Raw genomic sequence first — 26033 nt, forward strand, 5'->3', positions numbered from 1 at the left:
TCGTGAGGGATTCCAGCTTCCGAATTGACACTTCCTTCTCTCCCTTTTCTCCTCAGCTGTCGATGTCAGTAATTCATTTTCATTAGTTCCTATCGCTACGCTGACGTACACTACCGTTCTTATGACAGAAGCAGATACACGCGCCTACCACGCCGAGTTGACCTGCGCATCAGCGCCCGGCCATTGACAGACGTCCCGACGTGCACGGGTCCGTCCGAGGGTCAACTTGGACATACAGCTTTGACATGCGATGCTAACACCGTCAGCGCTACTGCCGACAAGACGTCCTATGTCGTTGGCGTGTGTCCTTGCTTTCATCAGTTATGGAAAGACGGTGCGGCAAGGTGTCTCGCCCGCCGTCTCTGCTGTTACGTGCCAAGGTCGGCCGGCGCGCAAGGTGTCCCTATAAGAGTGAGGACGCACTTTTGCCTTTCACCAGTGAGCCAGGTGCTCTCCACTCGCCTCTTCTTCCCGCCCTTTGACCTTTGCCTTCAAATTTCCTTCCGGACCATAGGCTCCGCTACTCTTAACTTCATCCTCGTTAAATCTTCCCCCTTCATTGCAATATCTTCCGTTATTATGGGGCCATCACCCTTCCTTGTGTTCATTGCACTCGTCCTCTCAGTGCAAGCACTCCCGCTGAGCATGTAAGTTTTCATTTGATATATAGGCATTCTTTGGTCACTCACATTTCTGTTGGGCCAGTCTTTCAAGTTCAGCCAGCACCACACTGTCATTGCCGACAACTATCTCATCCAACGCAACCTCCACTGCCCTGTCCTCGGCTGCTACTCCGGCACCCACGGCGACTGCAATCGCCACTACAATCAACGACTCTGCCTCTGTCACTGAGACCGACTCTTCCGTCGCTGCTTCCGCCACGGATTCGGATGGATCCCCGACTGACTCTGCCGCGAATGTCTCTGCGACAGATGGTTCGGTCTCCTCCACCGACTCTACCGTCACCTCGGCAAGCGCTGCCGCATCTGCCACTGATTCGTCGGCTCCCCCTTCTGCTACCGACTCCTCCACGAGTGACCCCGCAAGCGCCACGGATAGCACTGCTCAGCCTTCCGCAACCTCTATCTCGTTCGATATCCCGGAGGTCCCTCCCGCTTGTTTAGCGCTTGCCTCGGGTAGTGCACTCCCCACATCTTCCGCCCTCACGTCGTCCGCTGCATCCTTCACATCGTTCACTACCCTTTCCTCGTCTGGATCTTCGTCCGTCGCGGACCCCGTCGCATCGAGCACCGCAAGTAACATCACCACCACTGCCACTGCCACTTTGGCGAGCGCAACATCTTCGGCTTTGCCCACCGATGCTCCGAGCAACGCTACGCTGTCGAGACGCATCGCGCAAGACGACCTCCCTGCAGTTGCGCAGTCATGGCAGGACCTTTGTGTAAGCCTCACGCGCATCCTTCCGCAATCCCGTGTTTTACCTAATGCTTCTCGCAGCTCGTCAGCGGCGGCGATATTTTCACCAACGAGCCGTGTGTGCAGCTTGCCGGAGTGGACGGCATCAACGCCCTCCTCGCCGATGCCGAGCCCTGTGCGCAGCAAGACAACGCGGACGCGATGATCGACTTTGCGCGCTCGCCCGGGGTCACAAACACCGACGCGCTCATCGCGAACGCGGTGGCGTACGCGAGCCACCCGCGGAACGCGCCGAACATTAACGGCGTCATCCCGAGCACGCTCTTCTGCCAGCGCGCGCCGCGGAACCCGGAGCTTGCTGGTGTGGTGCGCCCCCAGCTTGACGGTGTCGACCTTGGGATCTTTGGGGACGTGAATTCGGGGCTATTTGCGTTCGGAGCAGGTGAGTTGCTGTCTCAGGGCCGTTACTACTACCCTCGCGATCGTTATGACTGACAATGATGTAGACGGCACATGCCCTTTTGGACAAACAGCGGACGTGAACACTTGCGGCTGCTCCTGAGCCGAGTAAGTAGTAGAACTTCTTACGGACCACTCGTCTATTATTTTATCATACTGCACACCCCGCCCTGGACGATGGACCATTACCATGTACTTACCAGAACTTAATATGTGACGTTGATGAGAGGAAGTAAGCAAGTCGCGCCGTACTCGTACTTGCGACCCACATGGACAAAGAGTGCCGACCACCCCATCCCCGAACACGTGAAATAATTATCGATTACCTATTTTAGGCTCATACTGGATGCCCTTCCATGCGCGAAGCCGCGTTGACGATTCCGGGATGCCTCTTGTCGCAGATTACGCCGGTCTTCGCCGAGCAGCGCTCGGAAATCGCGTCGAGATTCAGTTTTCTGGGGCAAACCTCTCTTCCGGCTACATATCGCGACAGCACGCCTTCATGAATGCTTCAACATCCTCCAAACTCCACTTTGTGCTTTATGAATGCCTCGAGGGACTACGGAAGCACCAATCCGAATTCCTTGGACTAGTGACAGCCGAGGGCGCTCATTGTCTACGGGTCTCGTCAGCCAACACCACTCCCCCAGGCCGGCCAAGACAAGGAAGCGCCGTGAGAAATGGTTCAAACTGCCATCTCCAGGACACGCTTTACGGATGGTGATGAAAACCAGGAGAAGCGACTGTCGAAGGCACTGTATCATCTCCCCCTTGAAGTACGCCCGCCGGCACCTCCAGGGGCCATCGCGTTGAGATTGTTCGCGTGAGGAGCTAGTATGAGCTGTAGCAACTGCGAGAGGGGAGCCTGAACGGGTACTTTTGTACACATAATTCCAAGGGGACGCTTAGCAAGGGTACCTCAACTTGAGAGATTGCCAAACTGGGCATGACGCTGCGATCGAGGCCCGGTGGAGGCGCGCGGGGCGGCTGTGCCTCGCTCGTCCTCCCAGTGCGCTCCATGACGGCAAAGCTCGTCCACCCACCCAACCCATAACTTATCCTGCCAATGCCCTGAGACCTCCCTGCACCTCCCACCATGACCGTCGACCCTTCCCGCCCGCTCGTCCAGATCGCCTCCTATAACACCAACCTCCAGGCCGAGCGCGGCCTCCCTCAAGACCTTGTCGACTGGCTCGCGCCGACGCTCCAAGTCTCCAGCTTTCTCGCCCGCGAGCGACGCGCGCCCGACATCGTCGCGGTCGGTTTCCAGGAGCTCCTTCCTCTCCACCTCGGCCGTGAGTCTTCTCGTACCTCGCCGATACCCTGATTCTTACCGACGTGCGAGCAGTGTCCGGCCTCTCCAAGGCGGCCATCGAGAACCGGCACGCGCTCATCCTCTCGCAAATCGAGACACACGCGCCGAACAAGGAGCGCTACACGCTCATCGCGAAGGTCGTCAACGTCGGCGTCGCGCTCCTCGTCTACGGCCGCGATGACGGCGTCGGCCGCCGCGCGTGCGACGTGCAGACGCAGTGGACCGGCTGCGGCCCGCTGTACATGGGCAACAAGGGCGCGGTCGGCGTGCGCTTCCGCGTGCCAGACGAGGACGGTGGTGTCGGGGAGGTCTACACGTACGTCCCACGCCGTCCATTGCTTCTTGGGTAGACCGTACCCACACGCGGGGCACACCCAGGTTCGTCTGTGCGCACCTCACCGCGCACGCGCCGAAGCTCGCCCACCGGATCGCGGACTACAACCACATCGTCGGCTCGCTGCTCTTCCCGCCCCTCCCCGCGTCCGCCTCGCCCGCGCCGACGACGATGTTCGCGACCTCGCACCTCTTCTTCTTCGGGGACCTGAACTTTCGGCTGTCCCTTCCCCTGGACCACGCGTTCGCATCGCGCGCGGAGCTCCCTGCGCTCGTGCACGCGCTCTCGACCGACGACGGCCGCGCGGCGCTGAAGGAGCACGACCAGCTGCTGATCGAGCGCGACGTGCGCGGCACGGTGTTCCAGGGCTTCCGCGAGGGCGAGTTCTGGCGCTTCAAGTGCAGCTACAAGTACCGCCTTGGCCAGGTGGACGAGTACGAGTGCGTGCGCACGTCTGTCCGTTTTGCGTGTGTCTCTTGCTGACGCAGCGACGCAGCCCGAAGCGTATGCCGGCGTGGACCGACCGCGTCATGTACGCGACGCACGCAGACTCGCCCGACGCGCCGCAGGCGTCGAGCATCACTAACGTCTTGTATACCGCGATACCCTCCTATACCACCTCGGACCACGTACGCTCCCTTTCTTCTATTCCTTCCTTGCTTCCCTGTTTGACGTACCGCGCTGTTTTGACAGAAACCCATCGTCACCCTACTCCTCCTACCGCCGCCTACCCGCGGCACCACCGCCGTGCCCGTGCTCCGCCTCCCAACAGGATACCACCCGACGCCGGACCCGTGGGCGCACGCGAAGCGGTACACTGGCAGGACATTCGACCGTCTCATCGGCTACTGCTGGTGGCTGCTCACGATGCTCGGCGCGGGCTCGGCGCTGATGGGCCTCGGGAACCTGCTCGTCAGCCTCGGCTTCTGGCGCTGGTGGCGCGCCACGCAGGGCCCGGAGCAGGACCTGCTGCTGCCCTGAGTGTACGTGTATACCCTATTGTAACTGATGTGGTTAGACTTCGTGTATACGCGACGACTGTAGCGCGTTGTCCATGTAAATTAATATTGTTGTGACGGACTGGTATATTGCATATTTAGCTGCTCTAGGCTATGTAGGTCGAGTGCGGGAGTCGTGTGTTTGGATACAAGTACAACAGGTAACAGGTTCCGTCTCAGGCCAACCAGTACCAACCCACAAGCCAAGGGTGAGAGCAGGGCGCAAGCGCTTTACGGCTTGACAACCTTCCGCCCGCTTTCCTCGTCGTCGATAACGATGAGTGGCTGCGCCTCCCCGACGAGGGTCTCCTCGCGCTCGGGGTGTGCCGCCGCGTACGGCTGAACCTGCTCCTCGACGTCCCCGCCCGCGCCAGGCCCGCCCGCGGGGTCCGGCGGGAGGCGCACGAACGCAAGCAGCACGCACGAGACCGTGACCGCGCCCGCAGCGAGGAAGATGATCGCCTTCGGGAACGTCCCGACCGTCTTCGCGTACGTGATCCCGTACACGAACGGCCCGAAGATCTGCGCGCTGCACCCGGACAGTCAGTACGCCCGTCGTGGGGACGGGGGTGGACATTTCAGAGGGGAGAGGGGGCGCAACGCACCTCAGGGCCTGCACGACGCTCATCGCGCCGAAGAGCTTGCCCGAGTCCCGCCCGCCGCGGCGGTTGTACAGCGTGAGCGCGACGCTCTGCACCGCGGGCCCGAAGCCCATGCCGAGTGCGCCGAGGCACGACGTCGCGGCGAAGATCAGGCCGTTGGGTGCGAAGGCCATGAGCAGGTACGTCAACGCGTCTACCGCAAGCGACGCGCGGGCGAGCACTAGGTCAAACGCGGGCGAGTGGTGTGCGGGAGGGGGCCGTGGCGGAGGAGCGTCGTCGTCTGCCGCGGGTGAACGTGCTTCCCCGCCCTCAAGAGGTTCGGCCGGCTCTGTGGGGAGCTGGATCGGAGGAGGCGTGGGTTTGGCCAGTTTGATTATGACTGTGGTCGCAAGGCATACGTTAGGACACCCGCGCTACACATGTACCGGATCGATACATACACGGTAAAATGACTGTTAGAAAGAGAGCCCTGGACACGCCAATGGTGCTGAACCAGTAGCCAACCTGTTTGATATCAGTATGGACGATCACTTAGATAGTCCAAACGTGCACGTACTTGCTCAGTGTCCCATTCGAAGAATGTCTGAATATATTGCATGATGTACACGTATGAACCCTGTGGGTGCGTGAGCGTTGTTTCAAACAGTACTTCGCTGAGACCGCTACCATTAGAGAGACTGTAAACCCATAAGCAGCGACCAAGAGAGCAAGGCTCCAATCGCGCCTCTTCCCCTTCGACGGCGTTCCACCCTGGTTCAGCTCGATTGGTAGGAACAGCATCAGCGGCGTCAAAAACGCAAACAGCCGCTTGAGCAGCACGAGAGCGCCCCCGTGTGCGTGGGCTGCGCGATACTGTTCTTCCTCGACCCGCTGCCGGATGCGCGCAGCCTCCATGTCGCGCTTGTGCAGCGACTCGGGGATGACGAACCAGACGAGCAAGGCGTAGACGAGGTGCAGCCCCGCGGCGATATAGAACACGGAGATGAAGCTGCCGGTAAAGCGGATGACGAGCCCGCCCAGCGTAGGCCCGATTGCCATCCCCGTAAAGAGGAGCCCGAGGTAGCGAGAGAATATCTTGGAACTGGAGACGTGGCGGTCAGTCGATGTATGCATTCTCATAGAGCCAACCTACCGGTTAGCGGGAGACGTGCAGTCCGCCATATATGCGTGCACGTTCCCGGATATAGACGACAGACCTGGACGAAAAGGCCTCAGATTATTGTGGCTAGCCTGTAGGACGTATGTGTGGCTTACCACCTAGAAGACCTTCCATTATCGGCCCCACGACCAAAAACGAATATCCCCCTGGCAGTTGCTTGTAAAAGTAATATACCATGATGATGTTGAAGTCCGTTAGGACAACGCCTACAACGGCGCAACTCAACACGGTGGTGCGGCCGTATCGGTCGGAAAGCTAACATTTCGATGCTCAGTTGCCAATCGTCCACGAAAGTCGAAGAACATACCGAGCCCCACCAAGCGGTGGTCAAACAACTCAAGATTCCCATCGTAGTAGTCATGAGTATGTTCAGCTCGGCGACCGCGGCGGAGACCACAGGGTCCGCATGGCATACTCTCTGGCTCGGTTCTACAGGAAACAGTGGAAAGTGAACCACGTCCCGCTGAAACAGCGTATGTTCACGACTTACGGTCGAGCGTCAATGTGCCGTTATTGTGGCTGAAGAATGATAGCACATCCCGGTCGGGAGTTACGACCGGCTTGTGCACCTCGCACGCGAGGTAAGTGTACAACTCAATCTTGGCTGCCGCGGTGATCGTCATGGCAATGGCAGAGAACGGCACATAGGCCAGAAACCTGTCGCGGGTGGGGACATGTACGTTCAAGCTATGCGCGAGGCACAGAGCGGGTGGGGACTGACCACCAGGGCGAGGGCCTCTTCCACCACGGCTGCTTCTTCCTCCACAAGCGATCGACCTCCTCTTCTCCCGGGTCCTGTCCCTCTCCCTCGCATGCAGCATCGGTAGGCTCGTCCTCCTCCGCGAGCGTCTGCTCACTGTCGTGGTGGGGGTGTACAAACTCGTGCAGGAGCTCCGCAGTCTCCTCGCCGACCGGGCCGCCGGGCACCATGAGATCGTCGGGCCCCTGAGCGAGCAGGGGAATGGTGGACGTCGTGGTATTGCGGGATCCGCGCGGGCGCGAGCTCGGGCGCGAACGTGAGCGCGAAGAGGCATCCTGGCGGAGAAGAGACACGCCTCGCGAGGACGGGGGAGACATGGTGGGAGGTGGGAGGGCCCGCAGCGAGGCGCTTGCTCGACGAGGGCGAGCGGGAGGAGATGGGGAGACACGAGGGCGAGGTGCGTTATAGATATAGCAGAACGATAAGTAGCAGGCGTTCAGGAGATAAGTGAGGATAAGTAGCAGGCGTGCTTGGGAGATAAGTGAGCTCAGAGTGTGGAGCGGCGATGGCGTCCGGCCGGCAACTTGGCTGAGCTGCCGCCACATTCGAATGTCATCACACACCCAGTCGTGCGCGATGTCCAGCCACCAGTGTCCGATACCGGCATATCCCTGCCGCCTTCCGCGGAGTCAGCTCTGCACAACACGCCGTCGCAGCGCAGCAAACGCGTTCAATTGCAGAGCCAGTCTGCATGAACCTTGCAGCATGGCCGGGGGAGCATGTGTGAACGGAGGCGCTATACTTACACCAACATCTCGGATTGCTTCCGGAGGCTCGTCTGAGTACGCCGCTGCCAGTGCCCCGAAAGTCCCTAGCCAGGCACTTACTGTGATCCGCAAGTGCGTGGTACCTAGAGAACCGAGACCCATCCTGGACCCACCGCCCTCACGCTGAACGAATGCGCACGACTATTGGTAGTATACTAGTAGGTACACAACGCCACAATCCACGATCTTACCGTGCTTCCAACCTTACCGGTGGCGGCATCGAAGCGCCTACTCTGCAGGTACCGCCGCGGTCTCCCTTCCACCTGGCCCCTCCCACGCGGTCGTGTCCGCTGGCTCCTGCTCAACCGCGCCTGTCCCCCGCAGCCGGATGAGCATCAGCAGCAGCAAGCTCACAAACAGCGACGCGCAGCACAGGAAGTAGATCGCGCCCGGCACAGTCGCCACCGTCCGCATGTACGTCAGCCCAAACAACGTTGGGCCGACGATGTGCGAGCTGCACGATGACAGAACATCAATGACACACCCGGTCCGCGAGCTCCGCATAGTGAACGCGAACGCACCTCAGAGCGGAGACGACGGTGAGCGCGCCCAGCAGACGACCCGTGTCTGCGCCCCCGCGACGTGCGTATAGCTCCAGCCCGAGACTCTGCATCACTGGCCCGAAACTCGCGCCGAGCGAGATGCACATGCTGTAGACCGCGAAGAGCGCTGCGGTGGCTGCGCTCGGCGTGAGTGCGTAGAAGATGATGTCGGTCACCAGCGCCGCCCGCGCGAGTATTAGATCCAGGGACGCAGCTCGGAGGCGTTTTTTGGGCGCAGGGACGGTCGTAGACTGCTCTGGCTCTTCAGAGGGGAGGAAGAGGGGCTCGGATTCCACCGCAGGCGTTGACGGCTTGCCGGCCGGTTGCCATATGTAAGTGAGGAGCTTGACGATGCCTGGTTGGAACGAGGTCAGGAGAGGGCTACCCCACGATTGGATGACCGTGTACTTACCCGGGAAGACAATTGTGAGGTAGGTTGCCTTAGATATGTTGACGCCACCTATCCAATAATTGATCTGCAGTTGTGTCAGCTGGAATAATCAATGCACCATGAGTCGATGCCTCACATTTTCTGAAGTCCATCCGAAAGTAAGAGATGCATATTGCAATTGTTGATACACGGACGCCTGGGCACACGTATCAGACGATGAACGGATTCGTTCTCGGTGGAACACTCACCAACACCAATGTTCCAAATCCATAGGCCGCGCCCAGGTAAGTCAAGTTCCAGTCTACACGTTTACCCTTGCTAGGCGTCTCGACCTTCTTCGGCAGCAGCACCGCGAGCGGAGAGACGACGTCGAACATGGCACCCCAGCGTTTCAGCTTGCTGATCACACCAGGAGCGGGGGTGCCCAGCTGTTGCGCCTGCGCGGCGCGACGTTCCCGCATCACAGACGGAGAGAGGGACTCCGGGATGATGAACCAGACAAACAGCGCCACGATGGCGTCGATCGTCGTCGTCGCGTAGAACACGGGGAAGAGACGGTGCGTCGCGCGCATTATGAAGCCGCTCAGCAGGGGCCCAACGCTCATGCCGAAGAATAGAAGTCCCATTAGCTGGGAGAAAGCTCGTGACCTAAAGTCGGAAAGCGTCAGGACGTAGAACCAGAAACCACGGAGATAAACCCATACCGCGTCGCGGCGTCAGAACAGTCAGAGATGTAAGCGTGCATCATCACCGAGGCCACCGAGACGGCTCCCACCAGGCCCTCCACGGCAGGTCCAATGACGAACCACCAGTACGTCCCCGGGAGCTTGTCCCAGAAATCGGCCACGATGAGGAAGCTGATGTCGGACACCAAGAGGCCCGCGACGTTGAATCCCAGCACCCACATGCGCCCATGTCGGTCAGATAGCTAGCACGCCCGCATCCATCCCACAGTCAAGCTCTGAACAAGGTGCAGCTCAAGATAGAAGGACGTACAGAGCCCCACCATGCGGTGGTTAGTGTTGTGAGCAGGCCCGATATAGTTGTAAACACCGCGATCAGTCGTGCCACAGCCGCCTGGACCGTGGGGTCCGTCAGACATTCACGGGAGGTGGCGTCGACGCCGTAGACCTGGCAGATTGTGCGGGTGTATATTTCAAAGCGGGGCGCGACGACGCCGGACGTCGAGATGGCCGCCGTCGCAGACAAGGCGAGAATCCTGCATAACGTGCATTCTCAGCATCGCGCGGAGGTGCACTCGCGAGCCTCAACGCACCATATGGGCGACGGCTTCAGCCATCGACGAGACCAAGAGGTCGCTGCCACAGTGTTCACGGACCCGTACGATCCTGCACCTCCAGCTGTAGATAACGCGCCACAGCGTCACGCATAATTTCCCCAGATGATATCAAAGTCTACTCACCGCCGTAGATACCTCCGTCATCCGCAGGTCCGGCAGCCAACAGCGGTTTGGCAGCGGACATGGCGATGGTGGTGGTGGATGTTGGCAGCCCTCCCTGCCGCCGACCCTGCGCCGCCCGAGGAATTGAGCGTGTTCGCGTGCCTCCCCACGCGGAAAGATCAGCCTTCTGTCTCCGGAGACCATCTTCCTAGTGACGGGACACTGTTGTTCCGAGAGTCTCGACACGGCTGACCTGCTCCAGCTAGGGACATGGACAACAGGTATATGCGCGAGCCAAGGAGAAGGAGGGCCTCCGAGCACCGAACGCCAATGAAAACGGCTAGATAACCTCATCTAATCAGATCCAGGAGCTCAAGCTGTGATCTAATCAGATAATTCGTGATCAGCCACCTGCGTCTCCGTCGGCGGTCGGCACGACGCGCTCAGCAGCTGCTCTCGCCTTGCCAGTATCCACACAACTCCTGCCATTCGATCTTGTCTGCGAGATGGTCTGTCCCTCCGTTGTTTTCCCAAAAATGTATCTCTGAGAAGTATCCGCGCTCCGCCCGCTGCTGAATGTGCTTGAATCCGCCGTCAACACGCGCAGTCCAGCACCGTCGATATCCCCCAGGAGCTCAAGGCCGCGCTCCGCAAGTTCAGGTTCGCGCGGCGCAACGCGGGCCACGCCGCGCTGGTCGTGAAGATCAACAAGCAGAAGCTGCTCATGGAGGAGGTCGAGCAGTTCGACGACATCAGCATCGAGGACCTCGCAGAAGGTGTGCACCCCCTCCGCCCGCCCGCCCCGGGGCGATCGCGCTAGATCGCGCGTCCGTCCACGCGTCGTGACATCCGCGCTGTCCCTGCAGAGCTGCCGGAGAACTCGCCGCGCTACGTCCTTCTATCGTACGAGCTCAATCACGCCGACGGACGCAAGAGCTTCCCGCTCGTGCTCGTCAACTGGGCGCCGACCTCGAGCGAGATGAGTCTCTTGACTCTCCACGCGAGCGCGTTCATAGAGTTCCAGAACACAGTACGTACGACGTGTTTTTGTTGCATGAGATGACGATTGAGCGTGTGGGCTAGGCCGACGTCAGCAAGGTCATCGAGGTGCGAGAAGGGGCGGAGAGCTTCACGAAGGAGATGATCGACCAGAAGCTGCTGCATGTATGAAGTACGCTCGACCGCCAGGGAGAACAGCGTCTATCAAGGGCTACGGGACAGAAGAACTCGTACATCTGTACAACACTCTGGATTATCTGCTGTGTTACGCTATCGAAACAGACACACCTCGCACTCATGCTCGACAACCGTATGCGTCCATGATCCCTGCGAGAACCCAGCAATTCCCAACGACATAGACCAGCCCCCGGATCCAGAGACCGAAGAAGACGTTCTGCCCCAAGAACTCCAGCTTGTACGCTTCACTCAGCCATAGCGCTTGTGTGCCGATCCAGACCGCCCCATACGCCACAGCGCGGCGGGTCGACATGGAAAGCTGTGGTATCAGAAGCGGCAAGAAGAGCGTGTACCACAGGAAGTACTGCAATGAGACGTTTAAATTTGAGAAAGAAGCATACCTGCGATGGGGATAGACTGACCTGAGATGTGCAGACCTTGTTGAAGACCACGAATACGAAGGTCTGCACGAACCACGTAAATACCAGGTTCTCTCTCCGCCGACCGAACAGCAGGCCGCTTCCAAGAGCCAGGATCATTTGGGGGACGAAGCTCGTCAAAGGAGACCTGAGGAGCCTCTTCCACAAGACTGTCTCCTGAGCGGAGGAGGCGGAGGGGTAGGTTAGGTACACCAGGTAGAAGTACGGGGAGAAGTTATGTCGGTGGTCCAGGCGGGTTAGGTGGTAGAGATACGACTCCTGTAGGAACGGCTGCCCCCATCTGACCGATGACCTGTCAGTAATGAGGTATACAAGTGTCAGCCACAGCGACTCACATAGCGTACATGGCAGCTCCCAAAGCCAAGAACGTTGTCGCACTGATCACCCCGAACCTGATAGTCCGTCCATTGACAAGTGTGCTGCAAATCCCCTGCCATCCCCTGCCCACAGCGCCTTGACTGCCGATTACGCCCAGGCACGCGACGCCGTAGATGAACGGGTATATCTTCCAGTGCGTAGATAGCCCAAGGAGCACGGCTGAGACGTCCCACCGGTCCTTCAGCGCGTAGTAGAGGGTTGCAAGGACGAACAGTGATAGGACAGACTCCGAGGAACCTCGTGTAGATATGGTGAAGACAAGTGGGTTGAGGAGGTGCAGAGAAACCAGGAAAGTGGCCAGTTGCGAGGTGGAGTCCGCATCTGCATGAGGCGTTGAAGGGGAGGGGTTCTTCTCTGCTTGTACCGGAGAAGACCTGCGGCGCGTCCTAGGTAGAATGAATGATACCAGGAGCTCATACATGAGCAGCCCAGCGAGGATGTCGCATCCCGCGAAGAGCAGCTTCCCGAACGAGGGATGTAACCATTCGTTTGGCGTCAAGAGCACGGCGAGCAGAGGGGTGTAGCGATATGTTGCGCGTGTATACGGGCTGCATAAACCCGTGAGATCATAACTGCAAACGAAAGGCGCGTCGCCGTACCTTCCAACGTGCCAATAAGACGCGAGTGGGCCCTCCGCTCGGTTGTCCGCTGCAGGGTTGAGGACGAACCGTGCGGCGTCACTGAAGACGCGGTAGTCCACGTCCGTGTACTTCACAGCTGAGTGTGCGTCGTGCCATTCGCTATACACTATCAGGGCAAGCCGCAGGACAGATGAGAGCAAGAGGATGCGAGAGAAGGACGGCACATTTTGGAGGATGTGGTATGAGCGTGAGGGCATGACGCATGATTCACTGACGCGCTAGGCGTCCGCGTGTGAGGCCTTGAGCAATGAGGACTGGCCTCACTTGGCATGATGATCCAGTACTTCGACCTCCAGCTGACTATATATCTAGTCAACTTCATGTCATTGCGGTCAAACGTGTGCCGTGTATGACATGTGGTATATTTTTGTCTCGCCCGAAGAGACCGTGGAAGGTACCTGACTGGACTGGAGGGAGGCGAAACAATGTAACATTCCACAACACGAACAATGAGACAAAGAAAACTAGTCCAGAACACGTATGTCTACGTCGGTAAATCACTGAGAGTAGTAGGTTAGCCGGGAGGAGGTGATATGTCGATGACTGTGCTCAGATCTGACGGGGATATGTTAGTGATTGGAGTCGCACGCCTGGAATAGAGTGACAACGTACGTATTGTGAGAGCCATCTGAAGCCTTCTCCGTACCCCTGGCGCTGCACGACTGAGCACATGAAGATCTCAATGGGACGGATGTCGTTGAGGGGGACCTTGCCCTACAACAAAAGGTTTCAGAAGCCACTTCATACATGAGTGGATTTGCAAACGCACCTTGCCAGTGGTCTGGTACAGGCCCAGGTGATGCCGGAGCTCATCCTCACTCACCGCGCCCGGTGCGTCGATCTTGTTGCCGAGGATAAGGAAAGGAACCTTCGAGAGCTCCTCGATGGAGAGGAGTGCGTCGAGCTCCGCCTTGGACTCAGCGAAACGCTCGAAGTCTGCACTGTCAACGAGGAAGACGATGCCATCAACCTCGGGGAAGTAGTCGCGCCAGAGGCGGCGAGCTATTGCGGGAAGAGAGTTAGAATGTGGGACAATGAAACAAGATACGATACAACATACCCTGCAAGTGACCACCCAAGTCGTAGGTCGTGAACTTCACGTTGCCAATGGCAAGCTCCTCCGAAGCTAACAACAGAGTCAATACAAGAACGGTGAGTGCAAACGAATGTACTTACTGGGATGGAGCGTGGGTTGAAGGGTTGCCAGACGGTCATTCTTCAGCATGTGGAGGAGGGTCTTTCCAGACGCTTGAGAGGGTGCGACACTACACAGCCAGAACAACGCAGACGTACCGTCTTGCCAGCATTGTCGAGCCCGAGGAAGAGGATTTTGGCGTTCTTGTGCAGAAGGCCTGAACAGAGCAGAATGAGTGAGGCATCCCTGAATAGAGGTTTGCAACATGAGGCGCACCAAGCTGCGCGAGGACATCCCAGAACCAGTTGATGATGAACATAGCGTTGTCGTAGAAGAGGAAGCGGGCGAGCGAAGGAGGAGGCGATGGAAGGTGGCTGAGGAGGGCGAGGGCGTCTGCTGACCCTGCGCTGCTACAGTGACGTGGACGTAGACGCTCGTTCTCACATCCGTCGAGGCTCGAGACCAGTCCGCAAACACATGGCATCATGTTCCTGACATCGTTCTGTGTGTTGCTGCAGGCCGCTGAGTACGACGGAATGACACAAGATATCCTGCGATAGAAATTTCAGGTCATCCTCATTGTCGTGAGCTCGGAGAATCGACTGTCGGGTCCACTAATGGGCTTCCGTATTATATGCTTTTCTTCTACGTCTTGAATGCTACTTCAATTGGGAGCGCACTTCCTCTCCACGGATAATTATCAGATGTTCATCGCAGAGCGAGCATTCAAATAGAAAGCATGCATTAAATGTCTAGCTAGCTACGAAATCGAAGAGGAAGATGTGGGGAGGATCTGACACTCACTACACCAAGGAAAGGGTGCGCAAGTTCTTAAGCCTCCCTGTCCGAAAGGCATACTCTCCGCTAAACCGAATCGCCGTGTCTCCTGTACAAACGAAGGGACAGGCACTGTCTAAGGGGTCGCGTGAAGAAAAGCCAAAATCTGGCGGCCGATATAAGTACCTTTCAGTTGTTTGCTTGTGTTTGCAACAGGCGCTTACCACCAAACTGAGCCTGATGCAGGCAGCAGGCTGCTCGATCGGCGCCAGTCATAGTGCTTTTACATATCCTACTCTCCACTAGGGAAATGCCGCCTGGGCCGGCGGCTCGAACCTTGTGTGCGGGAGGTACTCTTGCAAGATATTGTACCCGCCGTATGCATGTGCACTACATATCCCGATCTGACACTACGGCTCTATGTATTCATCAATTGACGACTCATATTTAGTATGCAAACATTGAAAATCTTGAGAGGACGGTCCGGTGCACAAATTTCCTACCAGTTGTAAGCCCCATTTGAGTATTCTAACTTCTGTAGTTATTCAGGCAGATAGGGCTGCCCTGTCGCGGCAGGCCTCAACACAACTATTGAACGGGGTTGCAAAAAGACACACTTCATGGACATGCGGAACTCGTAATCCCTGTCCCATCCGCATCTTGTCCGGCGCCAGTGTATAGTTGAGTCCTACTCGATCGTGTGCCCCTGCTCCGCTGCCCGAGCGCTGTACGACTCGCCGACATTCGCGACAGGATCTGATAGCTCATCAAGTTAGCGACCTGAATCTTCTGGGCTTCGATGATCCCATTGGCGGCGCCGCCAGAGCCGCGCACATCGCGTACTTCGTTAGAAAGTACGTCGTCATAGACGACTACCGGGCCAACCACGCAGCGGAGTACAACCCCGACGGCGACTCCGGTTCTTGACCAGGCCTACGGCGACCAAGCCAGGGCGGGGAGTCGACTCGTCGACCGTCCTCTACTGTTCTCCCCACACCAAGGAGCATACCGGTGTCCAGCGTCAGTATGCCTTGATCCTTAGGGGAGCTCACGAGGATATTGCGCGGGGCTGTGCGATGAGGTACATGTTTGTCGTACAGGCGTGCCGCCGCGGGGGTGAAGTACAGCATGGTTTGGAGAACTCATACCGTGCACTCGCGCGACGCGCGGGGTATACGCCCGGGCTCGCGCGCAACTTAGGGAAAATTCCGCGATCACCATGTCTGACGAGGGCAAGTCGCTCTGGGCGCCGTTCTTGGATCTCCCACTGCCGGCTGCACGCACTGTCAGTGGAGAACAACGGCAGGCGCGAGAAAGACGCAGCTGCGGGTTTCAGGGACTCGGGAGGCTCAGACCAACGGAGTGCCAGGCTGCATGTATAGCCTAGTAACTGTCAACTATCGCTTTCTGAGAGAAAACTGGCCGTAAAAGAAGCCCTCTGCTGGAGCCCAGCAAGCGAGGAGACCTGGAGTGAGCGGGAGAGGGAGGAAGAAAAGAAACGTGCTTGAGAGGCGGTCCGCCGGCCCGACGGGCGCTGGTCGAAATGCGCTTCAATTAAGGGGGGGAGGGTGACCTTGCACACAAGGTAATAGTCATAAGTACCGGTCAAGTTGCCCTGAGATCTACTTCCCAAGCCTACACGTCATATTTTCTGTCATGGAACTCCTCACGGGTGCACTCATCTTAGGAGTGACAAACTGTTGCTTAGAGCTGCTCTGTATACAGAAAAAGGCTTCAGAAGTACAAAACCTAAGAAAGCTCTTCAAGCCATTCCCGAAGTGGCGACAAGCCACCGCTCCCAGGATGCTTTTCATCCACGACGGAGACCTCTGCCTTCCCGACAGCAACGGATGTCCCAATGAACCCGATCTCCCCACCTTCCCACTCAGCGAACTTGAACTCGCCGCTACCTGTGCATTCCAGGCCACCCATCTCGGACTCCGCATCTTCTGCCCCCAGACCTTCTACGGCGACACCGTTTACATGTGAGGCTCGGCGTTTTTCCAGCTCCCGCTCCAGAATGGTTCGTACGCGGGTGATTGCGAGCTGTTCCGAAGCAGCTGTTGCAGTACCCTTGAGCAGGTCACATTTGTGCGCGACTATAGCCAGTGATGGCGCCTCGCGTGATGGTGGAAGCGACGTCAGGGCGTGCAGTATAAGGTGAAGATGTCTGCAGCGGAAGCTCGACGGTTAACGGAGCGGTATGCATGGATGGCATGATCTGCGACGTACTCAGCGACAGCGGCCCCGTTGCGTGAGACGGTGCTAGCGTCCACGACGAAAACAATAGCTTTCGCATCGGGGAGGTGTTCTTGGAACTGGTCCCGGATGCGCGGGTGGCCGGGGACGTCAATGACGCGCACAGTCTTATGGGTCGACGGTAGGGCAACGAGCGCAGTATTTGTTTGCATCGACGCGTGCGTCGGGAGTGTTTGCTGATACGCAAGCTGTGCACGTGTCTCAGGATAGATTACAGACACGAAAGACGTGGACACGTACCGCAGATAGAATGGCAGTCTTGCCAGCATCGGGACAACCGGCAAGAATCACAGCATCCCCTCGTTTCGCAGACTTCCTCCGTGCCAGAAGGACAGTAACTGAGACTATGTCAACAGACATTCGCTCGGCAGCATAGTTGATTACTGACCAGAGACCAGGAATACAGCCAGTAACAGTGCTGCTATAGACATTACTTGCGGAGTGAGTACCGAGGCCGGCGAAAGGACCTCGGGCTCGGGCTGTTTCGATGCAGGGTTGGCGTAGTCGTCCATAATGCGCGTACGGTACGTGATTTGTTGTCGTAAAAGCAGTTATGAACGCTAGAGAGCACGGAGAATCGAGTAAGAGGTAGATGGAGATGTACAGTGCAATGGCGTTAACTAGCAGGGTCATCCTGCTAAGCGCTGAACCGGTGATAGATCTGAGATCTACTATTTGTGGATGTTAGGATCCAAAGCCTTTGCCAAGCACTTGCAAACACATCCTATGGCGGTCCTGCGATTCAAGACGTACTCTATATCATCCATTTTCGTGGTTCAACACACACAAAACTATTCAAAACAATCTCAGGAATAATCTCGCGCATCTAGCTCATCATCTTTATCAATTCGAATGCTTCTTGGGCTGGCACAATCGAGCACTCGAAGACATGTATTGTTTGGCTGTACACATGATTCCTATGCTACCTCATAACCCTCATATCCTAAGAGATGCGTAAAAAGCTTTGTCATATCTACTTGCAAGTGCAAGTCGAGGTGTTGGGGGTCTTGCCGAAGGGGCAGGAGCCGGCTACAGAACTAGTTGTCAGGAAAGATGCATTACAAAGTTTGTATTCTGGACTAACCTTGGCCGAAGGGGAAGATCGCGATGTTGGGGGCACCAAAGAGACCGGGGTCGACGCCGTTGAGCTGCGCGCGCACGACACCCTTGAGCTCGGCGTTCTTGGGCGCACGCTGGCAGAACGGCGTGCTGGGCACGACGCCGTTGATGTTCAGCGCGTTGCGCGGGTGCCTTGCGTAAGAGATCGCGTTGTCGATGAGCGCCTGCTTGTTCTTGATGCCCTTCGACTTCGCGAACTTGATCATCGCGTCCGCGTTGTCCTGCTGAGCGCACGGGTCCGCGTTTGCGAGCAGGGCGTTGATGCCGTTGATGCCCGCGAGCTGCACGCAGGGGTCGCCGGTCTGGAGGTCGCCGCCGCTCTTCAAGCACAGGTTCTGCCAGCTCTGCGCGACCGCTCCGAGGTCCGTCTGCGCAATGCGGCGCACGAGGGGCGCATCCTCGGACCGTTCGGTGAAGTCTTCCCGCTTCTTCGCCTTGCAAGCGGCGGGAGCCTTCGCAGCGCGACTGTGGGAGCAATGTATATGATGATGAATTTCACACACAAAAATCGCGAGCTATTCTACACTGACGCTTCCAATTCCGGTTCGTCGCGGCCAAATATCCCACCCGCTCCTGTCGCGGCAATGCGAGCCTGAGCATCCGCTTGAGTGTCGCAGACCAGGCTACAGATTGAAAACGAGTTAACCCCTTCGCAGATTAAAGAGCGAAGAGATCTCACCTGGTACCGGGGGAAAGGACCAAGGGCAGCGCGAAGCAGGTCAAGCCCGTGTTGCATGGGAAGGTCACGAACTTGCCCGCAACGCACTGCGCGAAGCCGCCGTTGACGCACGCGTTCTCGCCCTCTTGGCATGCCGAGTTCGCGTTGAGCGACTGGAACTTCCTGTTCAACGCCTGTGCATCCCTGCCGTTCTGCAACGTGAACGCTGCTCGACTGCGAAACTGTGAGCTTTATTGTCATACCCGCGGCGGAGGCGTACTCACGACTCGAGATCCCGACCGCGGAGGCCACCTGATGCCCCAGTGCGAGCAATGCGGTCAGCGGCATCTTGCTCGGTATCACAAGTGATGCTAGAAGTAAGTTAGCATATGCATCAAGTCATCATACTGTCCTGATATCGAACGAACCTGGTGCCTGGGCTGTTAACCAGCGGTAGTGCAACGCATGTCAACCCACCAGAGCACGGGGTGGTGACGAATTTGTTGTTGACACATTGCGCGAAGGCGCCCTTGATGCAGGCGACCTCGCCGGACTGGCATGCTGAGCTTGCGCTCAACGACGAGAACTTGGCGTTGAGTTTCTGTGCGTCCTTGCCGTTTTGCAGGGTGAAGGAAGCCCGCTTGTCGACAATAGGGCCGGCTGCGACGAGCACCGCAAGAGAGGAGGAGATGATGGCAAAGCTGGAGAAACGCATGATGTCTCGTGAAGAATAGAAAAGGAAAGAGTGTCGTGAGAATAGCAAGGAAGCGACTGAGCGCGAATTCGTGAGGGTGAGGGGCGACCGGGCTCCTGAGGCATCTTAGTGGGCGGCGCGCACTATTTGTACGAAGACGCCTCGGGGGCTGGGCGGTACGGATGTCCTGCGCCCATACGGATCTCAAACACTAGACCTGCCCGAAGGGGGAAGCATCATGATGGAGTCGACGATGCCGGGACATCCGGTCTTGGTTGCCAGGAAAAGTCGATGCATCTCCGATGATGGGCAGCCACCTCCTGGACACCTTGATCTTCATACTTGATGTAGGGAATAAGGTATCGAAATACTGCTGAACGCTAAACTGTGGTCATTTAGAAGGCACACACCTGTTGCTTCCCGAGCATCCAAACAATTGGTTCCTGCACTACAGGTGTTCGAGCATTGATAAGCTGGTATTCATTGCAACAACTCTACTCTTGGATGTGCACGCCTTAAGCACCAGTCTGACTCACCTTCAAACCGTCGTGATGCCAGATCTTGAGGCGCTTCAGCGCCACCGGAGGTGGGCGGTGTGGACACCGGTGCGTTCCACCTCATCCCGCATCAACGCGGCGGTGGGTCACCATTTGACAGGCCTGGGCTAGGGCAGTCCGATGGCGCTTGGGCTGGACAAGTACGTTGTTGGCCGGGTGTCTACGCAACGTTGACGATGAGTAAAGCGAAAAATGACCACGTTTGCAGACTTGATTCCACTCACCCGAGCGGACTGCTTAACGCGCAAAGGCTTAAGCCAATGAGGCAAGCATACGACAGTGCACACGAGTGCCTGAATTCCGAATGGGCTTGTAACAACCAACGCTGATGAGGCCGTCGTGAGGCTATGAATCCGTGCCGCCATGTCCTGGCTTGGCATCCACCCCGTAGCGCTTACACAGATAAATGACCTGTTATGTAAACCCTGTGCTGATGCACACGGCAAATCCTAACGAGCGCTGGAGGGATGGCTGATATTAATATTGTATACTTCAGTGCGCGAGCATGACCCGGTGCCAGCGTCCTCGGTCCAAAGCACTGCACGCACTTAACGCGCTAAGCTCTGCGCGCGACACCAACTGGGTGTGGGATAGAGGGACAAGTGAGTAAATATTCGAGTCTCCGAAGAAGAAGAAGCGCGACGTTGCGACGTCGTCGGCGCAGGCAAGTCAGAGGCGGGGAGAGCGGGTAACAGCAGCGAACGGATGAGGACACTCACAGTCTACAGGGAAGAGTTCCCAGAAACCGTTCACGACGATGTCAGGAGCGTGCTGCTCGCGCCGGATGATTGGAAAGGCTACGGTATGTCAGGCTCAGCAAGAGCTAGCTAGACAAGTTATGGCGAAGATTGCGCTCGGCGCCGCCGTAGGTTAACGGTGCTGGAGTATAGGTACAGTCAGGCTTCAGGGAGCTGTTAGCATTGGCCGGTCACGCCATCGGTTATGTCGGTGGACGAGCCGCGAGGCGTGCGCTCGAGGACGAAAGGCATCATGGCGGCTCACATAGACGGGCAACTCCGAATCGTCGCAGGCACAGCGGCCGCGCGCCTCCGCGCCTCCGCGCCTCGATCACAGTGTCACGCCCAGTTTGGCAATCTCCCAAGTTGCAGTACACTGTAGGTTTCCGCCGCCGGCAGAAAAATCGTTTATACACATACTGAGCTTGATACACGGGGCTATTCTCACCGCTTCGAGCTGGTCTAAATTCTCCGTAAAATACACGACGCACATGTATGACTCAGACATCGATATTAATTGAAGTGCGAGCGTATTATGTGGCACATGGTTATATGCCATGTTGCTGAAGCGCTTCGGAAGTATAGTACGAGTAGAACAACGCGGGTCCAAGAAGAATCATTGAATTGTAACGGTAGTGTTGACCATCTCGACAGTGGGGCTTGCGCCGGCCTGAAAACATTGAATGCGTCAGCACTTAATCTTACGACGTGAACAGGCATGTCTCCTCACCCCCAGCAGATAGAAATGTGCAATCGTGAGCACCGCGGGCCCGCTTTCCATGGCCGACGGGACCTGCACAGTGTAGTTCTGGAAGAGATGCGTGCTGTTCGGTCGCAGCTGCGGGGAGTAGTCCCCCGTGTGGATGATATTGCCGAGGATGCCGCTGGATGCGCCAAGCCCATTGCAGGGTGTTTCCGACCCGCAGCTGATCATACCAATGGCGACGGACACGTCTTCGGAAGGTGAGAGGGAGTCCTAAATGTACTCATCAGATGGGGTAAGGGAGGGCAAGGCGCGCGACACTCACTGCTTTGTCAACGTCGACGACGAAAGTACTGCCGGGCACGAGCGTGGCACCAACAGGAGGGGAGAGTATGGCTACACTCTGGGCAAGAGCGGTACCGACGAGCGAGAGGATGACACACGTGGTCCGCATGATTTTGTTCGAGTACTGAGGGGTATGAGGTTGGAGGACGGATGTTGACGAGCGCTGGAGATGGCGGGATTCGAGGCGCGGTTAGTAGTAGTGAAGTGCGGCGCTGGTACGACACCTTAGGCCTTATATACCAATATCTGCAGTGTGTGGAGCAGAGCGCGATGGCATCGCAAGCCGACACGGTCATCGTATACTCTGAGAGTCATGACCTGCCGTCAACTATGCACCAATTAGAGTTGTCTCGGCACTGGTCACTGACCGTATGTCCGTCGTTTAGTGGAGACTGTAAGGTTGCTTGCTTCCATGCTGCTTCTCGGATGCGTCATTTTGCCCGTGTGACGACCCAATTCCAGTGGCTCCACATTCTGTGGAATGATGTGATGCCTCAGTGAACAAGGAGAAGCTGCAGGACAGCTACGATTGCGGACAACATTACACTGGCAAACATCGCAGATCATGGAGTAGTGCGAGGTCATGGAATCGGCATTGTATGCCGATGAGAGCCGGAAAGATGCCGTGGAGGGGGTGAGGAGTATATCAACGCTGCACGCGTGGAGCGTAGTGAGGTAATTTGAGGTTGGTCCTGCTAGGATTCCGAGGACTGCGAAAAGTCTAATGATCACCGGATCACTGACCGTCATGCGGCAGCCCAGAGATGGGCCGGGCGCGCAGTCGAAGCTGGCTCGCAGTTCAGAAATTGATCCTGTCTTGAGATGTGCACGGAGGACCCTGCGCGTCGTATGATGGAAGAATGAGTAGATAGTACAAGTTCAAGGTTGTCAGGACACAAGTCCGGCTGGACTCAAAGATGCGGTCCAGCGCCACAACTGTTGCACACCGACATGCTCCACAGCGCCAACCGTTTGAAGGTTCGTCTGTGCTGCGCACAAAGGAAACAACTTGGATGATAAGTATGAGTCCGAATGAGAAAGAATGTCCGCCGTGCTCGGCAGCTCAAGCTAAGTGTAATAGCGTCTGTAGTCGGTGATATACCTCTCCGCTTTCAGCTCCTCGTTGTACTTCGGGAAGACGGACGTCAAGACGGTATGCCAAATCCCTTGTCGATACTGGAAGAGGTATGTACCCTTGGTCAGCTCCCTAAGCCATCACATCAGTACTCAGAGGTTCATGCCGTCCATCCGTGAACGCACCAATACTCCGGCATCCATGCGCACGATTCCCAATCGACTATCCCCGAGATTTTCCAGTCATCGTCAATGAGGATGTTATGCGGAGCGAGGTCGTTGTGTGTCAAGCAGAGCCGGTGGGGTCGTTCATGGGCCCTCTTGATCGTTTCGTGCACAACCTTGGCATCCTCCTCGTCCGGTATCCTCAGAGGGCCGGCACGGGCGAGGAGTGAGTGGTGGAAAACATCGATGTTTTCCAACGGACCGACGGCGGGAGCATCCATCGCTAAGCGTTCGCAGTAGATGGGCCCCCCACCGAATCCACAAACGGCGGGGCTCGGCGCAGGGATAGCGCGAAGCGGCGCTAGCAAACGCGCGAGCTGGTCGCTCAGCTCCTGCTCAATCTCCGGGGTGATCAAGTCGTACGAGTCTCCCAGATTATAGCCTGGAAGACGAGACATGATGATCCAGGTCACGTCTTCGACGGTGAAACTGTCGACGATGACCGGGACTGGGATCGACGTGTGAGTGCCGACGAAACGTGTGGCTTCTGCCTCCGCTGGACGGACGAGTGTCCCCCACTTGACGTACATGCCTCCTGGGATGCGCTGCACAGTGCTCTCCCGTTGCCAGAGTCTCATGCCCGCGCAGGCTAGGTACCACCATAGTTCGCGACGAATGCACAATGGGACGGCCGAGACGACACGGGACAGAATGCGATAGATGAAAGGGGGGGCCATGAATGAAGACCTGTCAATAGCAGACTGCCAAGATGTACGTATGTCAGCGAGGCTGTGATACGCTCTGAACTCAAGACATACATGCCACACCCAATCCTGCACAATTCCGGCAGGACAGGGCTCCCTTTGAGGCGACCAACTATGAATTTCTCTGTAAACGATCGCGCCGTCGGCGTGTCCGGACCGTCGGCTATGCAGTCGCCCTTGTATTCGCGGTTCGCAACCAGGGTCGGGAGCGAGGGTAATTGTGAGAGAAGCTTGGCTGCCTTATGATGGAGGAGAGGCAACCCGAGTACGCTAGACTACACGCAGAAGCGCTTGATCGATAGGGCGCTGCGACCGGCGTCTAATTCGACACAGGCTGAAAGCCCCAGTTTCCCGTCTACTTACTAAGTACTGCTCTCTCAAGCTAGACACCCTGGGCCTCACTATACACCTTGTTAACACCGGATATTCCTGGATTAATCCTCAAATATGATTTACTTCTCTCCTCGATGGCTTTACTTGGGTAGTAGGTTAGGGAGCTGTTCGAACTTCGCAAGCGTCAGGTACTGTATCTGCCAAGGACGATGATCACTCCAGCTCGCCCAAATAGTCATATTTGGTTTCCGCATAACCAGCGCGGGCGAGCGGTGGGGCTGATGAATCCTAGGAGCTTCTAGCATCCTGGCAGGGGCCAGCATTGAGCGAAGCATCGCGGGGTTTGTGCGACGAAGTCCGCCGCTGCGACATTCCAAGGAACGACCAAATCTAGAGAGATCATGGTCAGAGTCACACACACACGGAAGTAATGACAAGCGCACCTCGCGGTTGGCATGCTGGGAAGTACCAACGCGGCAGGCTGAGTACAGCATATAAGAAGAACGAGGGTATATCAGCCTGCGATGCAGACACGAGAACCTCATCTCAACGGTACTACTCGGTCCTGAATATTCTCCTGTCTATAAACAACACATCAGCCTCTTGCAGGGACTGTATCGTCCATATCCCTTACCATGCCACCTCGCCCTCGTCCCCAACCCCGTTCCCGCCCGGACAGGCCTATCAGGCTTGATCCGCTCCCTGAGTATCCAGAGATCATCCTCGGCCTCAACCTCAGCCCGACCGTAAGGCCGCCTGTATTCCACTGGATCCTCTTCGTACCGGACCATGGCGCTACTCGTCGGCAACTCACCGCGGGAGAGAAGATGCATGCCCTCTGTCGATTCCAGCCAGGCCCCGATGGTACCATGATCGAAAATTGGGATTACGAGTCCACGAAGTTCACGCTTGGCCAATCGCATACCCTCGCAGCCGCCGCAGTGCTAGGGCAGCTGCCTCCCGGGAGGACGATCAAAGGTTTAAGCAGACTTCTGGGGGCGATCCCCATGAGTGTGCCGGCGGTCGATGCGAGACGGGAGCCGGTGTTCACCTGCAGGGTGTGGGCCCGTGAGGCGGTGCGCCAGATGCACGAGCACGGGTACATTGACTGCACCGATGTCGATTCCCTGGAGGAAGAGATGTGGCGGTACGGGAGGGAGGCCGCGAGCAAGCAAGACAACCGAACGTTCACCACCGCTAGCCTGGTTCGTGTCGTGCACTCAAGCGCTGTCCGGTGATAGACGAGGGATTGGGGAAGGAGTTTAGTGTGCGTTGAGCCTCGCTGGTGCAAATATCAGATGGACTCTGGAGAGTGGTGCATTGGTATCGGCGCCGTGACAAGTATGACCCTGTGTATTATATAAAGCTGTCATCAGCCTAATCGTGTCCATGCAAAGATGTTTGCACAATCATGGGTATATTCACTGCCCCGACGTCGACCGTGACGCTCTGGAGGAAGAGATGTGAAAATGTGGGAGAGAAGCTGTAAAATGCAGATCCGACAACGGGTTGCTCCCCGGTGAGCGCGCTCGCCTTGCTAGTGTCGTGCAGTCACGCGCCGTTCGGTGACCAATGGTGGGAGACGGAGTCCCATAGGTGTTATGGTTGCCGCAGGAGGGTTTAGTTTATGATGTCGCGCTTCGGCCAGCTAGGGATGTGGTTTGCACGTCGAGGGCTGGAGATTCCAAGTACGGTGTCGCATCTGAGAATCTCTACAAGCCACATAGGTTTCTTCAATATAGCGGTCAGAAAAGGACCGATATACGCCTAGGTGCGTGCTACTCACTCATAGTTAGAGTATCTCTAGATGTCCCGGTAATGCAGTCGAGGTGGCGTAGCATAACGGTTTCTGCGAACGGTAAGTATATTTTAAAATTCCTTAAGCAAGAATAGTTCTCAAAGAGCCTTTGGTAGAGCTGTGACGTCCTTTAGACTGCTGCTGCTGCAGACGATGGGGGGACGAGACTGAGCT

At 57.1% G+C, this 26033-nt stretch overlaps 11 protein-coding genes across 11 annotated transcripts; 4 read left to right on the top strand and 7 right to left on the bottom strand.

Moving 5' to 3' along the window:
• Positions 1–1348: 1348 nt before the first annotated feature.
• Positions 1349–1939, top strand: TRAVEDRAFT_118724 (uncharacterized protein; the record flags this gene model as incomplete). The annotated part of the gene is made up of 3 exons (XM_008038395.1): positions 1349–1402; positions 1459–1819; positions 1884–1939. Coding segments are annotated over 3 exons (471 nt in total), but the record flags the coding sequence as incomplete, so codon positions are not given.
• A 992-nt stretch (positions 1940–2931) lies between these two features.
• On the top strand, positions 2932–7402 carry TRAVEDRAFT_27804 (inositol polyphosphate phosphatase; the record flags this gene model as incomplete). The annotated part of the gene is made up of 14 exons (XM_008037872.1): positions 2932–3131; positions 3185–3467; positions 3530–3925; positions 3982–4114; positions 4179–5012; positions 5089–5464; positions 5526–5589; positions 5642–5701; positions 5752–6166; positions 6218–6281; positions 6340–6499; positions 6552–6673; positions 6735–6901; positions 6966–7402. Coding segments are annotated over 5 exons (1300 nt in total), but the record flags the coding sequence as incomplete, so codon positions are not given.
• Positions 7403–7906: 504 nt separating this feature from the next.
• Positions 7907–10387, bottom strand: TRAVEDRAFT_27805 (MFS general substrate transporter). The gene is made up of 9 exons (XM_008037873.1): positions 10128–10387; positions 9981–10065; positions 9701–9923; positions 9409–9632; positions 8953–9352; positions 8841–8900; positions 8726–8789; positions 8293–8668; positions 7907–8225 (listed from the first exon to the last, which is right to left on the bottom strand). Exons 1-9 carry the CDS (start codon positions 10186–10188, stop codon positions 8000–8002), a joined length of 1719 nt encoding a protein of 572 aa, XP_008036064.1. The 5' UTR covers positions 10189–10387; the 3' UTR covers positions 7907–7999.
• Positions 10388–10612: 225 nt separating this feature from the next.
• On the top strand, positions 10613–11276 carry TRAVEDRAFT_45373 (glia maturation factor beta; the record flags this gene model as incomplete). The annotated part of the gene is made up of 4 exons (XM_008038055.1): positions 10613–10644; positions 10719–10882; positions 10973–11136; positions 11190–11276. 4 exons carry the CDS (start codon positions 10613–10615, stop codon positions 11274–11276), a joined length of 447 nt encoding a protein of 148 aa, XP_008036246.1.
• A 124-nt stretch (positions 11277–11400) lies between these two features.
• TRAVEDRAFT_35855 (glycosyltransferase family 50 protein) lies at positions 11401–12938 on the bottom strand (the record flags this gene model as incomplete). Its single annotated transcript, XM_008037988.1, has 4 exons — positions 11401–11646; positions 11705–12002; positions 12058–12648; positions 12700–12938. 4 exons carry the CDS (start codon positions 12936–12938, stop codon positions 11401–11403), a joined length of 1374 nt encoding a protein of 457 aa, XP_008036179.1.
• A 218-nt stretch (positions 12939–13156) lies between these two features.
• TRAVEDRAFT_145251 (ARF/SAR) lies at positions 13157–14243 on the bottom strand. The gene is made up of 7 exons (XM_008038396.1): positions 14153–14243; positions 14035–14093; positions 13918–13978; positions 13802–13867; positions 13511–13743; positions 13354–13455; positions 13157–13296 (listed from the first exon to the last, which is right to left on the bottom strand). Exons 1-7 carry the CDS (start codon positions 14193–14195, stop codon positions 13291–13293), a joined length of 570 nt encoding a protein of 189 aa, XP_008036587.1. The 5' UTR covers positions 14196–14243; the 3' UTR covers positions 13157–13290.
• Positions 14244–16346: 2103 nt separating this feature from the next.
• Positions 16347–17474, bottom strand: TRAVEDRAFT_145254 (P-loop containing nucleoside triphosphate hydrolase protein). The gene is made up of 4 exons (XM_008038397.1): positions 17301–17474; positions 17153–17250; positions 16886–17100; positions 16347–16823 (listed from the first exon to the last, which is right to left on the bottom strand). The coding sequence occupies exons 1-4, from the start codon at positions 17422–17424 to the stop codon at positions 16403–16405; spliced, it is 858 nt and encodes a 285-aa protein (XP_008036588.1). The 5' UTR covers positions 17425–17474; the 3' UTR covers positions 16347–16402.
• Positions 17475–17777: 303 nt separating this feature from the next.
• On the bottom strand, positions 17778–19483 carry TRAVEDRAFT_70601 (uncharacterized protein). Its single transcript, XM_008038398.1, has 6 exons — positions 19118–19483; positions 18974–19060; positions 18711–18923; positions 18562–18654; positions 17997–18496; positions 17778–17941 (listed from the first exon to the last, which is right to left on the bottom strand). The coding sequence occupies exons 1-6, from the start codon at positions 19402–19404 to the stop codon at positions 17886–17888; spliced, it is 1236 nt and encodes a 411-aa protein (XP_008036589.1). The 5' UTR covers positions 19405–19483; the 3' UTR covers positions 17778–17885.
• A 1810-nt stretch (positions 19484–21293) lies between these two features.
• On the bottom strand, positions 21294–21834 carry TRAVEDRAFT_119130 (uncharacterized protein; the record flags this gene model as incomplete). Its single annotated transcript, XM_008038399.1, has 3 exons — positions 21294–21347; positions 21408–21653; positions 21706–21834. The coding sequence occupies 3 exons, from the start codon at positions 21832–21834 to the stop codon at positions 21294–21296; spliced, it is 429 nt and encodes a 142-aa protein (XP_008036590.1).
• A 959-nt stretch (positions 21835–22793) lies between these two features.
• Positions 22794–23602, bottom strand: TRAVEDRAFT_45378 (kinase-like protein; the record flags this gene model as incomplete). Its single annotated transcript, XM_008038056.1, has 2 exons — positions 22794–22932; positions 22986–23602. 2 exons carry the CDS (start codon positions 23600–23602, stop codon positions 22794–22796), a joined length of 756 nt encoding a protein of 251 aa, XP_008036247.1.
• A 1094-nt stretch (positions 23603–24696) lies between these two features.
• Positions 24697–25299, top strand: TRAVEDRAFT_45379 (uncharacterized protein; the record flags this gene model as incomplete). Its single annotated transcript, XM_008038057.1, has 1 exon — positions 24697–25299. The coding sequence occupies one exon, from the start codon at positions 24697–24699 to the stop codon at positions 25297–25299; it is 603 nt and encodes a 200-aa protein (XP_008036248.1).
• Between the last annotated feature and the right edge of the window lie 734 nt (positions 25300–26033).

This window comes from Trametes versicolor, assembly GCF_000271585.1.
Source record: "Trametes versicolor FP-101664 SS1 unplaced genomic scaffold TRAVEscaffold_4, whole genome shotgun sequence".
Lineage (NCBI taxonomy): Eukaryota > Fungi > Basidiomycota > Agaricomycetes > Polyporales > Polyporaceae > Trametes > Trametes versicolor.